This window comes from Phasianus colchicus, chromosome 3 (assembly GCF_987193195.1).
Source record: "Phasianus colchicus chromosome 3, bPhaCol1.hap1.1, whole genome shotgun sequence".
In the NCBI taxonomy this organism is placed as follows: Eukaryota; Metazoa; Chordata; class Aves; order Galliformes; family Phasianidae; genus Phasianus; species Phasianus colchicus.
The window spans coordinates 94,208,818-94,223,961 of record NC_143438.1 but is presented as its reverse complement, the minus strand read 5'-3'; the positions used below and the strand labels follow the sequence as shown (position 1 = coordinate 94,223,961).

The 15,144-nt window shown below is 52.6% G+C and overlaps 2 protein-coding genes and 1 pseudogene across 2 annotated transcripts; all 3 read right to left on the bottom strand.

Moving 5' to 3' along the window:
• Window positions 1–593: 593 nt before the first annotated feature.
• LOC149918777 (feather keratin 1-like) lies at window positions 594–896 on the bottom strand. Its single transcript, XM_090138375.1, has one exon. It carries the CDS (start codon window positions 894–896, stop codon window positions 594–596), a length of 303 nt encoding a protein of 100 aa, XP_089994501.1.
• A 5,507-nt stretch (window positions 897–6,403) lies between these two features.
• Window positions 6,404–6,771, bottom strand: LOC149918776 (feather keratin 1-like). The gene has a single exon (XM_090138376.1). It carries the CDS (start codon window positions 6,698–6,700, stop codon window positions 6,404–6,406), a length of 297 nt encoding a protein of 98 aa, XP_089994502.1. The 5' UTR covers window positions 6,701–6,771.
• A 3,795-nt stretch (window positions 6,772–10,566) lies between these two features.
• Window positions 10,567–14,928, bottom strand: LOC149918775 (feather keratin 1-like; annotated as a pseudogene).
• Window positions 14,929–15,144: the final 216 nt, after the last annotated feature.

Genomic DNA, 15,144 nt, shown 5'->3' with positions numbered 1-15,144 from the left:
TCAGTATCATCATTAAAAGCCTGGGTGACGGGACTGGAGCTGACTGTGGACAGCCTTCTATTCCTGCCTGGACTCAAGCAGAGCAATAGTACCATTTACCATTCTTTGTACAGGTGCAGATAATATGTGATGAGAAGAATGCCGTCTGCAAGCCACCGATGCTCTTCTAAGAGACATGGAAACGAGAGGAGGTCCTGGGGCCGTTTTGTACCCAACACGTTCATTTCCAGAGACATACCGTTGCAGTGAGTGATGTGGGAAGAGCATTAAGCAAAGGAATGAAGAGAAGGGATGTGATGCCAGCATGCATGAGAACTTTATTGAGCAAAACACACTAAAAGGAAGGATCCACTTGGTGATCACCAGGTGGAAAGAGGACAATTTAAGAAGCAAAGACAGAAGGAAGTTTCTGCACTCATGTTCTCAGACAGCATGATGTCTGACGCTGTTCCCTGCTTGCTTTTTTTGTGCCATGAAAAGAGGAGTCATGGCAAATGAGCTGCTGTACCATCAGTGACACAGTGGTGCCTCCTGAGTGCGTGAGGCTCGTTGCAGGGTGCAGGTGGTTGGTGTCGGTGTGTGGGCGCAGGCCCTTAGCAGGGGTAGCGGGCTCTCCAGCCATTGTAGCAGCCCAGGCCTCCGAAGCCAAAGCCGCCGGAGGAGATGGCCACTCCCTGGGCGTTGAGGGCGCTGCCCACGGCAGCTGATGAGGAGGATCCGACGGCGGTGTTCTGGGGGAAGGAGCTGAGGATGGGTCCCGGCAGGGTGACCAGCACGGCAGGAGGCTGGATGACGACTTGGGAGTCCTGGCACTGCCTGACACAGGGCTCGTTGCAGCTGTTAGCCAGCGGGGTGGGTCCCCCGCTGCAGGGGCGGCAGAGGTCGTAGCAGGACATGGCTGAGGGGTGGATGGTCCCTGGAAGAGAGGGTGTTGTGTAAGCAGAGGGTGTTGGGGGATGAGGGGAGCAAAGCCGTTGGTTTCCCAAGCAGCGAGTAGGCATGATTTGGGGTTGTGGGGAGCATGGCAGAGAAGAGGTGGAAAAGCTGCAGAGTCTGGGGGCAGAGGGGAATGGAGAGCAAAGCCAGGTGAGGTGGCCAAAGAAGGGCAGCTTGGGGTGCAGCTCACCTGAAAGAGCACAGGAGAGAAGGTGTCAGGAGAAGGGTGTGAGGGAACGAGGCACAGGACTGGCTTTTATGCTGCTGTGTGAGTGCCTGAGGGCTTGGAGAGAGCCTCTGCGCATGGCAGCATTGTGCACTGAACTACTGTTGCATGCCAGTGGCTGGTCTGTCATGAGCAGGAGCATGTTTGCCTTCTCACTACTCTCCCTTTTCATTTCCCTGTGTGGTGGATTTGATCCTATGACCCTGTTGGCAGTTTTTAGTGAGAGTGAGTGTTTTGGTGGATTTATACAGAAAGCGTGTCTCATGGGGTTGGTTGGAAGATACATCTGAAGCATGGGAGAGGTGTAGAACATGGGATGAGGTCAGGCACTCATGACTGTGTTGTGTTGTGGGGACCCCATTTCCTGGCATCCTGGGAAGGCTGCTCTGGGCTTCCTGTGTGCGTTTGGCATGAGACCCTATCCCTTGCATAACATTTTCTTGCTGTCAGCCTATATCCCTATTTCCTTTCCATGTGCTTTGCCCTTCCGTTTCCCATTGGCTGTGCTGCATTGACATCTTGGTTGCCTTTGTGCTTTTAAGGCTTTGTTTGGGAATGGGGTTCCTGCATCTCTTGTGTAGTTTCAGCTTAGGTCTATCCGTGGGGATTGCAGCTGATTGAGGCTGAGGAGCGCTGTCTGTGTGAGCTGGACACAGTCCTCTCAGTCCGGGTTCAGAGGTAGCAAGCCCTGATCTGAAGAGGAGTGGGATGGTCTGGAAGGCTGAAGCAGAGCTTGTGGGATCATTGGTGAGTTGAGTGTCAGTGGCTGAAGCTATTATTTCTCTGCATAGGCTTTGACAGTTACAAGGTGGATGTGGAGATTCGATAGAGAAATTAGAGTCATCCATGCTGCACGGGCCTGCAGTCATGAGCCCCTGCAGGCCATGAGGTGAAGGGCACAGCTGAGGAGCGCAAGGCATGCCCTCGTTCAGCTGAGGTGAGTGCTTTGTGGCTTGCTGCTGAGGTGAGCAGTACTTGAGTTTCTGAGGAAGATGGAACATAGTAGAAAGAGGGGCTGTTCAACTGGGTGTGCCTGAGTGTGTGAGGCCTGCTGGGTGTCACCCAGGAGTGCTGAGGGAGCTGTGCGGGGTGGGTCTAGAGAAGGGCCACAAAGGAGATCGAAAGGCTGGAGCGCATCTGCTGTGAAGGAAGGCTGATGGAGTTGGGCTTGCTCATCCTGGAGAAGAGTTGGCTCATGGAGACCTCAGTGTGTCCTTCCAGTACTTGAAGGGAGCTTAAAGGCAGGAAGGGAAGCAACTTTTTACACGGTCTGATTGCGATAGGACATTTTAACGTAAGGAGGATAAATTTGGTTAAGATGTAAGGAAGAAATTCTTGACTCAGGCCGTGTAAGGGTCTGGCGCAGGCTGCTCATTCAGCTTGTGGATTCTTCGTCTTCAGTGGCACAGCAGGCCTGCTTGGTCCAGGCCCTGGTCAGCATGATCATGCGGGGCCATCCATCCACAGAGGGGATGGTGGTTAAATTCTCTTCTAACCTGCACCGTTGTGTGATTCTGTATTTGCCTGATTTAAGCTGGTCTCCCATGCTGTGCTCTTTTAGAAGCGGAATCAGCATAGGTTAGACAAGTGGAGAGCGAGGTGGACTGAGAGCAGCTGGCTGAAGGCCTGGGACAAGAGCCTTGTGATGGAGGGCACCAAGTGTATTTGGAGGCAAGCTCGTCATGCTCACCCCTAAGCAGAGTGTTAAGAATCTCTTCTCTGGGATGCAAACTGGTCTTACATCCCCTGTAATTGTGCCACATGTGGTATGAGTTGTTTTTCCAGAAGCTCTAGCCTTTTTGCGTCCTTTTCTTGAGGTCATGTACATTTTGCACTGGCATCACCTTTCAAGTGAGTGCACTGGAAGCCAAAGGAGCGATGTTGCACCTTCGTGCCACGGCACGCGGAAGTAGTGGCCAAAGCACAGGAAAGGAGCAGTGTTGACAGTGAGGTCATGGCTTGGCACTTGTGCAGTGTGGTTGGTGTCTTTGTTGTTAGAGGAGTTGCCCGTTCCAAACAGCTGTGGAAGCCTGGTCTGAGCATTCTAGGCATCCTGCTTTGGAGATGATGGCACATTCTTTTATGAGAACATCAACCATTTAGTTCAAGAAGTAAACCTAATGGGTATAATGTCTCTCTGTATTTATATGTATATTTTCATGCTGTTTGACTCCATATTCTTCTGGTGATAATGCCCAGCACATATCTAGACAAAGACATAGTGTGTTGAGTGAGTTATTGGCCCCAAAGTCCAATTCCAAGGCTTTTTACAAATGTGGTTACATCAGGCGGGTGGCCAGTTGGCTGTGGGATTCCCCAGAACTCCATTTTTGAGTTTGTTCTGTTCCATGTTGTACTAAATGGTCTGGACGCTGGCTCAGCTGCGCACAAAGTGAGAAGTTTGTGCACTGCAATAACTAGGGAGGAGCAGTTGACTCTTTCAGGAATAGGGAGGCCTTGGAGAGAGCTCCTTGGAGACCAGCAGTCTGGGCCATCACCAATGGCCTGAAGTTGAAGAAGAGGATGTGCTGGATTCTGCATCTGATTCCAGAATGCCCTGGACATTTGAGGATTTGGGTAGGAGAGAGTTAAAACCAGCTTCACAGAAAGAGGTCTTGAGGTTCTGTTTGATGGCAAGATGAATCTGAGTCAGCAGTGTGCCCTGGCAGCCAGCAGGGCTGACTGTAGCCTGGGGTGCATCGAGCCCTGCACTGTAATTGAAACAGGGAAGGGATTGTCCCACTCCGCTTTGTGCTGCTCAGTCCTCACCTCAAACCTTGTGTTTAATTTTGACTTCCACAACACAAAAAGGATGTGAAACTATGGAGTAGTTTCCGCAGGAGGGCTACAAAGATGGTGTAAGGTCTGGAGGAACTCAGGTTCCCTGGCTTGTTCTGTAAAGTGGAGACTGAGGCTCACAGTGTCCTATAGCACGTCAAATGTAAGAGGAAGGTCAGCTCTGATGTCTGGTGACAGGAATATGATCAGTGGGAACAGCATGTGGGAAGCTGTGTCAGGGGAGGGTCAAGTAGGGGGTTACGGAAAGGTTCTGCACCAGAGAACAGTGGGCATGGAACAGGCTTCCTAAGGCAGTGCAGGAACACTATGTCTGCCGGATTTCAAGAAACACTGGAGAATGCCTTCAGATCTACCATTCAAGTTTTAAGGAGCGCGGTGTGGAGGCATGAGTTGGAGTCAGTGATCCTTGTGGGTCCCTTCCAACATCCTAGGGTATTCTCGGATTGCACTGCATTTGTTCCCTCCCTGAGCTCGTTGCAGCTGGTTAGCCAGCCTTTAGCTCTTGTCTTCCCCACTGGGTGTGCTGCATGGCTGGCTGGATGCCCCTTGATGTTGGAAGGCTTTTGCTGGGAGAAAGGAGGCGGCCTGTTTTGTGCCATACCTACTTGGGGCCCTCCTTGGAGCTGTCCCAATAGGCTGGGGAGGGCTGTTTGTGAGGGCAGGACTCTGTCCTCTCAAGCCTGGTGCTGGGCTAGCAAGCTCTGTGAGGTCAAGACTCCTGCCATGCTCCCCAAATGGTGGCCCTGGCCACTGCACTGAAATGCCATCTTCTGGGGCTCACACATTCCCGTAATGGATTTTGGTACGTACGCTCTGCTAGATGGTTGTCTGCTGGGCTGGTTGGTGAGATCTGGGATGAGCTGTGAGGGTGAGGAGAGGCAGAGGGTGAGTGGGTCTATCAGAAAGGGCAGACTGGTGAAACAGGGTGCTTGGGTTGAGCGTCAAGGAGCGAGGCTGTTTTCCTGCCCTGGGTTTGTTGTTCAGAAAGAGGATTTGGCTGTTTTCTCGGGGAGCTCAATGTGCGCAGTCTGTCCTGGGCTGCAGACCTCAGGAGGTTGTGATGACATTTGCATCCGAAGGCTAAATTAATTGGTTGTCCTGCCCCTGGTCAAGAGATTGTTTTCTAGATTATCATAGAGAGAAAGAGTGCTTTGGTTTGAGGCAAACAGGAAGGCTTTGCATACGTCCAAGGACCAAAGTTTGGTTGTACTCGTGAATGGGTAGGGTCTGATGTGTTGGCCATACTGATATCAACTGTCTAAGAAAGATGACGGTAATGAGGAGAGAAGGTGTGAGGATGCGCAGGCTGGTTGGCTTGACATTAGTCAGTGGGAAGGAGGTGAAGGAAATCCTCCCAGGAAGTGCTGCCAAACACAGACTGACAAAGAAATGGTGGGAGTGGAGAGCCCGGATATACAACCCCTGCTGAGTTTCTTCAACACGGAAGTGACCGGCTTCAATCGTGAGGCGGTGCAGTGACATTTGGTGAGTTTGCCTTTAGGGAAGGCTTTGAGGCTTCCTCCCATGACATGCTCGTAAGCAAACTGCCAACAATCAGCTCAGGTGAGTTTGCACTGTGCTGTCCTTAAAAGTGGATGACTGCAGGGTCTGGTGGTCTGAGGTGAGGGACACAGAGTCCTGATGTGGTGAGTTCATAGCTGTATAGGCCAAAGCTAGGAAGTGAACAGATTGAAGTGCAGAGTCTTCATTAAGAGCCTGAGTGTGGGGACTGGAAGTGATTATGGACAGCCTGCTATTCCTGACTGGGCTTGACTAGGACTGCTGTACTATAAGAGGTAAAGAAAACACCGATAAGAGAAATGATTCTGTGACAGTGTTTGTTGTAAACATGAGAGAATCTTGCCAGGGAAAAAAAAGGAGTCAAGTGTGTGCTAGCCCAGAGATGTTGTATGAGAGAGCATGGCAGAAGAGCCTCAGTGTACCCAAGAGTTTATTTGTGTAGGTGTTGATAAGTTTTTATGTGATGAAGGCCACCTGCTGGCTATCAAAGCTCTTTGTTGGCGACACGGTTGCAAGAGGAGGTTTTGGGGCCCTTTTGTAGCAGACATGATGGTTTCTAGAGCCACGTCTTTGTAGCGGAGGAAGTGGAAATGGCATCATGCAAAGGAATGAAGAGGAGGAATCTGAGGCTGTCACGTATGAGTAATTTACTGTGGAAAACACGCTGAAAGGAAGGATCGACTTGGTGATCGCCAAGTGGAAAGAGCAGAAATTCAAGTGCAAGGAAAGAAGAAAGTTTAAGCAGTCATGTTTCCAGGCAGCCTGGTCTGAAGTTATTCCATGCTTCTTTTTATTGTGCCATGAAAAGAGGAGTCATGGCAGGTGAGCCCATGTGCCATCAGTGACACAGAGATGTGAGCTCAGTGCGTGAGGCGCATTGCAGGGTGCAGGTGGTTGGTGTCGGGTTTTGGGCGCAGGCCCTTAGCAGGGGTAGCGGGCTCTCCAGCCATTGTAGCAGCCCAGGCCTCCGAAGCCGAAGCCGCCGGAGGAGATGGCCACTCCCTGGGCGCTGAGGGCGCTGCCCACGGCAGCTGATGAGGAGGATCCGACGGCGGTGTTCTGGGGGAAGGAGCTGAGGATGGGTCCCGGCAGGGTGACCACGACGGTGGAGGGCTGGATGACGACTTGGGAGTCCTGGCACTGCCTGACACAGGGCTCGTTGCAGCTGTTAGCCAGCGGGGTGGGTCCACAGGGGCGGCAGAGGTCGTAGCAGGACATGGTTGTGGGGTGGATGGTCCCTGGAAGAGAGGGTGTTGGGCAAATGGAGGTTGTTGAGGACACAAGAAGCTGTGCTGGGTGTGGCCCAGGGAGCAAGTTGGTTGGGGTTGGGGCTTGGGGTTGTGGGGAGCATGGTTCCTGGGGAGGCAGAAGGGCTGCAGAGTCTTGGGTCCAGGGGGTTGTGGATAGCCAAGCCAGGTGGGGTGGGCAAAGGAGGGCAGCAGCTCACATGCTTACCTAGAGGAGTGCAGAGGAGAAGGTGTCAGGAGAAGTGTGTGAAGGAGCGAGGCTCAGGGCCGGCTTTTATGCTGCTGTGTGAGTGCCTGAGGGCTTGGAGAGAGCCTCTGCGCATGCTAGTATTATGCAGAACGCATGCCAAACCCTGTGAAGTCATGAGGTGGTGTGCTCTTGTCTCCCCACAACACTTGCACTCCATTTCCTGGTGTTGTGGATTTGATCCTTTGACCCTGTCAGCACTTCTGAGTGTGACTGGAGTGATGAGGAAGGCGCATCTCATGGAAGATGTGGGAAGGCTTGTGCTCAGCTTTGGAGGAGTGATGTGGTGTCCTTAGTGATGCCATCCTGTGCTACTCATGCAGTCGTGTTTGTGGCCACTTGGTGAGGTGCAGGCCCCATTCTTGGCATCCTTCGAGGGCTGTTCTGTGATTCCCAGGTGCGTTTGGCTTGAGACGCTGCTAGTTGCACTGCACTGCACTCCCTGCGTGCCCTAGAATTAATCTGCTTTCCTTGAGCTTAGTCGTTGTCTTCTGCATTGGGTGTGTTGTGTCAAGATGTTGGTTCCCCTTTTGCTTTGAAAACTGTTTTGGAGAAAGGAGACAGGCTGTTTTTTGCCGTTTCAGCATTGGGCCGTCCGTAGTGGTTTTAGTATATTTAGACAGAGGAGGTCAACTTGTGGAGTTAAGATTTTGGGGTCCTTTATTGGTGTTTGTGTTAATGGATGATGCAGCCACGAGCCACTTCATGACATTTCTGGAGAAGATGGGGCAAAGTAGGAAGTGGGTCTGTTCAATTGGATGTGCCAAGGTGTGTGAGGCCTGCTGAGTTTCACCCAGGAATGCTGAGGGAGCTGTGCTGAGTGGGTCCAGTGGAGGTCCACCAAGAAGATCAAAGGCGTGGAGTGCATCTGCTGTGCAGAAAGGCTACGAGAGTTGGGCTCGTTCAGCCTAGAATAGAGTTGGCCTTCCAGTACTTGAAGGGAGCTTACAGGCAGGGGGAGAACCAACTTTTTACACGGTTTGATACTGTTAGAACATTTTAACGCAAAGAGGAGAAATTTGGTTAAGATGTAAGGAAGAAAAATTCTTGACTCGGGTGCTGGTGAGACCCTGGCACAGGCTGCCCAGTCAACTTGTGCATTCTTCGTCCCTGGGGCATTCAAGGCCAGGTTGGATGGGGCCCTGATGGGAGGCAGTCGGCCCACAGAAGGGATAATGGTTACGATCTCTTCCAATATTCCCCGTTCCACATTTGTATGCTTGTATAATTTGAGACAGTTTCCCATGCCACGCTCATCCAGAAGTTGAGCCAACGTGGGTTAGACAAGTGCAGAGTGATGTGGACTGAAAGCAGCTAATGGAAGGCCTGTGCCCAGAGCCTTATGTTGGAGGGCTCCCTGTGTAGCTGGAGGTAAGTTCCTCATGCTTAGTTGTGGAGTGTTAGGGATCTCCTCTCGGTGCTGCATGCTACTCTTGCATCACGTAGTGTTGCGCATCATGTGTTACGTGTTGTTCTTCCAGCAACTCTGCCTTTTTACATCCTTGAGGACGCGTCCATTTGGCACTGGTGGCACGTTCCAAGTGAGAGTCCTGGAGGGCACAGGAGGGATTTGGCACGTTTGGGTCAGAGTATGCGGAAGATTCTGTGTGCAAAGCACAGAAGAGGAGTCAGTGAGATCATGGCTTGGCACTTGTGCAATATGGTTTGTGTCTTTGTTGTTAGAGGAGTTGCCAATTCCAAGCAGCCGTGGAAGCCTGGCCTGGGCATTCTGGGTATCCCAGATGGGAGAAGATGGCACTTCTTTCATGAGATGATTACCCATCTTGTTCAGCAATGGATCCTAGTAGGCCAAATTTCTAAGGACTTCTGCAAAGATTTTCAGAGTTTTCCTCCATATGGCTTTTGGGGAAAACGCCTAGCACATTTATGGGCAAAGACAGAAAGCGTTGAGTGAACTGTTGCCTCACAAGTCCAACTGAAAGTCTTTTTTCAAATGTGGTTCTGCACCTGAGGGCAGAGGGCATGGAACAGGCTTCCTAAGGCAGTGCAGAAGCACTATGGATGTTGGATTTCGTAAAAGTTTGTTCAATGCCTTCAGATTCATCACTTAAATTTTAAAGGGTGCATTGTGGAGGCATGAGTGGGACTCAGTGATCCTTGTGGGTCCCTTCCAACATCCTAGGGTATTCTCGGATTGCACTGCATTTGTTCCCTCCCTGAGCTCGTTGCAGCTGGTTAGCCAGCCTTTAGCTCTTGTCTTCCCCACTGGGTGTGCTGCATGGCTGGCTGGATGCCCCTTGATGTTGGAAGGCGGTAGCTGGGAGAAAGGAGGCTGCCTGTTTTGTGTCATTCCTGCTTGGGTCGCACCCTGGAGATTTCCAAGTAGGCAGGGGAGGGCTGTCTGTGGGGGCAGGATTCTGTCCTCTCACGCCTGGTTCATTGCTAGCAAGCTGTGTGATGTCAGGACTCCTGCCATGCTCCCCAAACGTTGGCAATGGCCACTGCATTGGAATGCCCTTTTCTAGGGGGAACTCATGCACATTCACAGCATGGAGGTGGGGCTGGCACTAGATGGTTGTCTGCTGGGCTGGTTGGTGAGATGTGGGATGAGCTGTGAGGGTGACAAGAGGCAGAGGGTGAGTGGGTCTGTCAGAAAGGGCAGGCTGGTGAAACACGGTGTTTGAGTGGTGTGTCGAGGGGCAAGGCTATTTCTCCTGCACGGCGTTTTTTGTTCCCAAAGAGCGTTTGCGTATTTTTGGGGAGATCTCAATGGCAATGAGTGTCACGTGCTGCAGACCTGAGGTGATTGTGGCGGCATTTGCATCCTGAAGGGCAAATTAATTAGTTGCACTGTCCCTGGTCAAGAGATGGAGTGTTTTCCAGGTTGTCACAGAGGAGAAGAGTGCTTGGTTTTGAGGATAACAGGACGGCTGAGCATAAGTCCAATCCAGCTGTTGGGTTGCACCCATGAATGGGGAGGGTCTGATGAGTTGGTTTTGCTGATTTTACTTTTCTTTAAAGGTAATGGTAATGAGGAGAGGTTTCTGAAAACTGGAGGAGAATAACCCAAGGTGTGTGTTTTGCAAGTTGTTCCAAAAAAGCCTGGTGCTTGCTGGTGAGGAAGAGTACTTTATGTCTTCCTTTGGGCTAGTGTTGATGCCACGTGATGTGCTGAAGGCCTTCTGCTAGCCACCAGTGCTCTTGATGGTGATATGTTTGAAAGAGGATGTCTTGGGGCCGTTTTTGACCTGGCATGATGGTTTCCAGAGCCATGCCTTTGTAGTGGGTGAAGTGGGAAGAGTATTGGGCCAAGAAAGTAGTAGGAGGAATCGGAGGCTGGCATGCATGAGATCTTTATTGAGGAAAACCCAGTAAAAGGAAGGATCCACTTGGTGATCACCAGGTGGAAAGAGGACAATTTAAGATGCCAAGACAGAAGGAAGTTTCTGCACTCATGTTCTCAGATAGCATGATGTCTGACGCTGTTCCCTGCTTGCTTGTTTTGTGCCATGAAAAGAGGAGTCATGGCAATTAGATGTTGTACCATCAGTGATCCAGTGGTGGCTCCTGAGTGCGTGAGGCGCATTGCAGGGTGCAGGTGGTTGGTGTCGGGGTGTGGGCGCAGGCCCTTAGCAGGGGTAGCGGGCTCTCCCGCCATTGTAGCAGCCCAGGCCTCCGTAGCCGAAGCCGCCGGAGGAGATGGCCACTCCCTGGGCATTGAGGGCGCTGCCCACGGCAGCTGATGAGGAGGATCCGACGGCGGTGTTCTGGGGGAAGGAGCTGAGGATGGGTCCCGGCAGGGTGACCACGACGGTGGAGGGCTGGATGACGACTTGGGAGTCCTGGCACTGCCTGACACAGGGCTCGTTGCAGCTGTTAGCCAGCGGGGTGGGTCCGCAGGGGCGGCAGAGGTCGTAGCAGGACATGGCTGTGGGGTGGAGGGTCTCTGGAAGAGATGGTGCTGGGTAAGCAGAGGGTGTTGAGGGGGTGGGAATCAGTGCCATTGGCTTCCCGCATAGTGGGAAGGAATGGTTTGGGGTTGTGGGGAGCGTGGCAGAGAGGAGGTGGAAGGGCTGCTGAGTTTAGGGGTAGACGTGGTATGAAGAGTTTGTCCAGGTGGGGTGGGCAAAGGAGGGCAGCGGGGTTGTAGGCTCACCTGGAAGAGCACAGAAGAGAACACGTCAGGAGAAGTGTGTGAGGGAACGAGGCTCAGGGCCGGCTTTTATGCTGCTGTGTGAGTGCCCGAGGGCTTGGAGAGAGCCTCTGCGCATGGTAGTATTGTGTGCAGTGAGCAGCTCTTGCATGCCAATGCCTGACCAGTGATGACATGATGTGTTTTTGTCTTCCCAAAATGCTGCCTTCTCATTTCCTTCTCTTGTGGTTGTTTTCCTTTGACCCTGGCGGCAGTGTTCAAGTGGGACTGGTATTCAAGTCTATGCATGCTGCAAGTGTGAGTGGTGGGTATCAGGAGTGAGGTCACCGTGTGGTGCTTGTGCCTGGTGGATTGTGGCTCTGTTGTGAGGTGGGTACCGCACCTCCTGGCATCCTTGTTAGGCTGCTCTATCTTCTGTGCCTCTTGGGCTTGATGCCACTGGAATTGCTTTCTCTTCGTCCTTGCCTTTGTTCCACCTGGCAAAGCAGTCTGCAGCCTGTCTCTCTCTCCCCCTAGCAGCGCTGCACGGGTGGCTGCTGCCCCTGGTGCCTGCAGAGGTGCACCCGGAGAAAGGAGGCTGCCTGCTGTGTGCCTGGGGTGGGCAGCCAGAGCAGGATGCTGTCCCTGCTGGGCTGTGTCAGTGCTGACACGACTGTTGTTGTTGGGAGTACTGCCAGAAAGGTCCTTATCCTTATCCACCCTTATCACGGGTCATCCAGACAAAAGCCTGGACTTTGGTGTGACACAGTGCCATCTGGAGTTCCCTTTGTGCTGCCCAGTGGGATGTGGAAAAGGTCCTGAGACCGAAGAGAGGCAGAGGGTGAGTGGTACTTGAAGAAATGGGAAGTGTGTTGAGCCATGGTGTTCGGGTTGATAACTGTGTTGAGTGTCAAGGAGCAGTGCTATTTTTGTGCTCAGTGTAAGGTGCTCAGAAAAGGATGTGGACATTTTGGAAGGGTGCTGGAGGCAAAGATGCTTCCTGGGGCTTCAACTTGTAAGTCCTTGCGGTGACATCTGAATAGCATAGGATGGATCGATGGCGAGGCATGCCTCTGCTCAGCCACATTTACTTGATGCAGGCTGTCCCGCAGATGCCTGCTGCTTGTTGCTGGGGATGATGAGGAAGTTGTGTGCCTGGGTGTGCATAAGTGTACAGGACCTGACAACTTTCTCCCACAGATGCTGAGGGACGTGTCTGATGTCTTTGTAAGGCCCTTTTCAGTTGACCCTGTAAGGTCCTGGTGAGTAGGAGTGACTCCTGAAGAATGGAAGAGACTCATCCCACTCCTGCATTCAAGAAATGAAGAAGGAAGCCGTGAGAAACTTCAGGCTGGTTGACCTGATGTTAGTCTCTGGGGAGGAGGTGAAGGAAATCCTCGCAGGAAGCAGTGGATTTCCAAAGCCACCTCAGTTTCTCCTGTACTGAAGTGATCTGCCCGGTGGATGATGGGGGGCTGTGGCAGTTGATTGCCTTGCCTTTAGTCAAGGCCTGGCGGTTTCCTCCCACAACACAATCCCAGAGAAACTGTCAAAGTGGATGTTGGGGTGGGGTAGAAAGTGGCTGAATGCAGCAGTGCGGTGAAGTGTTGTGATTGTGTCCAGACTACTACAGTGCTGGTAGTAAGGACAGCACTGTTCGGCACCTGCATTAAAAAGCTGGGTGATGGTAGTGATCCCAGTGAGTTTGCAAATGCTAGAAGATGGGAAGGAGCAGCTGATGCCCCCGGTGTATAGTCCACCTATATAAAGGATGTGGAGGGACGTCCTGAAGTAGCGGAAGGGGCAAAGTGAACTGCCGCAGATGGGAAGCAGTAACATGGAGCAAGAAAAATGAGAGGGTGGCAGCCAGCTTTGCTGAGAAGGACCAGGTTTTACTGCTGGCGAGCAAGAGGAAGGTGAGGCAGCACTGCAGCCGTGTGACAAAAGAGTTCCCCATTCTCCAGAAGGCCTTTGGGAAGAGCATCGCTAGCACACTGGAGGATGTACTTTCATTTCTGTCCAGTGCTGGTGGTTCATGCTTAAGTTTCCCAGGAGGAAGACAGACATGGATATGGTGGAGCAGTTCCAGTGCAGGGCTTCCTCAGTGCTGATGGGCCTGGAGCCTCCTTACGACGTGGAGAAGCTGAGAGAACAGGCAGTTTTGAGCTGGGACACAGGGATGTTCTCAGTAGATCTTCTCCTTGCGTATAAATCGCAGATGTTAGGGAAGGATGTAAAGAGAGCCAGCCCTTTTGCATTACTGTCTGCTGCCAGAAGAAAGGAAGGTGGACAGCACTGAATTGGAACCTTCCTTGGAAGAGAAAGGGAGCTTTTTCCAGGGTGAGGGGGGCAAGCGGTGGAACAGGTTACCCCGCAGAGTAATTTGTGTAGTCCCTGTCCTTTGAGGTGCTGAAAGTCTGGCTGTGTTCCCTGTCTGACCGCTGGAGCTGAGTGTACTTGAGCAGGGCAGTAGTAGTGTGTTGTCACTAACAATTCTCTAACGTGTAAAGGATTCTGTGACTGCTTTTTTTTTTTGTCAGCGTGGGAGTATCCTGCTGGGGTGTGCTGCCATGGAAAGGTAGTTTCAGAGGGCATGGGCAGAAGGGCCTTGGTGTGCCCAAGACTTTGTGTGGTCAAGCATAGATGTTGTTTGATGTGCTGGAAGCCCAGTTGATGCCCCAACAGTTCTTGTTGGTACCACTGTTGGCAGGGGAGGTGATGGGACCCCTTTGGTGCCATCCTAATGGACCCTTGAGCCGTGTCTTTGGAGTGGGAGAAGTGTGAAGTGCTGAAGAAAGGATGAAGCGAATTCAGAGGCTGGCATGCAAGAGAACTTTATTGAGGAAAATACATGAAAGGAAAGGAGCAGCAAGAGAAGAAGCCGTGGCCGTAAGTGCATGTAGCATGACCATCAGCATTCTTGCAGAGAAAGAAAAGGACCTAGAGAAGAACGTTCAAGATATAGAATTTGTCAGAGGCGCAGTTTGCAAGCAGTGTGGTCTGGTCCCCTTCCCTGCTTGCCTCTTTGTTGTAATGACTGCAGAGCCATGGTTGAAGAGCTGCTGATCTATCCCACGTGCAGTCAGTGACCCAGTGGTGCCTCCTGAGTGCGTGAGGCGCATTGCAGGGTGCAGGTGGTTGGTGTCGGGGTGTGGGCGCAGGCCCTTAGCAGGGGTAGCGGGCTCTCCCGCCATTGTAGCAGCCCAGGCCTCCGAAGCCGAAGCCGCCGGAGGAGATGGCCACTCCCTGGGCGCTGAGGGCGCTGCCCACGGCAGCTGATGAGGAGGATCCGACGGCGGTGTTCTGGGGGAAGGAGCTGAGGATGGGTCCCGGCAGGGTGACCAGCACGGCAGGAGGCTGGATGACGACTTGGGAGTCCTGGCACTGCCTGACACAGGGCTCGTTGCAGCTGTTAGCCAGCGGGGTGGGTCCCCCGCTGCAGGGGTGGCAGAGGTCGTAGCAGGACATGGCTGTGGAGTGGAGGGTCCCTGGAAGAGAGGGTGTTGTGCAAATGGAGGTTGTTGAGGACACAAGAAGCTGTGCTGGGTGTGGCCCAGGGAGCAAGTTGGTTGGGGTTGGGGCTTGGGGTGGTGGGGAGCATGGCTTTTGGGGAGGCAGAAGAGCTGCAGAGTCTTGGGGCCAAGAGGTTTGGATAGCCAAGCCAATTGGGGTGGGCAAAGGAGGGCAGCAGCTCACATGCTTACCTAGAGGAGTGCAGAGGAGAAGGTGTCAGGAGAAGTGTGTGAGGGAGCGAGGCTCAGGGCCGGCTTTTATGCTGCTGTGTGAGTGCCCGAGGGCTTGGAGAGAGCCTCTGCGCATGCTAGTATTATGCAGAACGCATGCCAAACCCTGTGAAGTCATGAGGTGGTGTGCTCTTGTCTCCCCACAACACTTGCACTCCATTTCCTGGTGTTGTGGATTTGATCCTTTGACCCTGTCAGCACTTCTGAGTGTGACTGGAGTGATGAGGAAGGCGCATGTCACGGAAGATGTTGGAAGGCTTGTCCTCAGCTTTGGAGGAGTGATGTGGTGTCCTTAGTGATGCCATCCTGTGCTACTCATGCAGTCGTGTTTG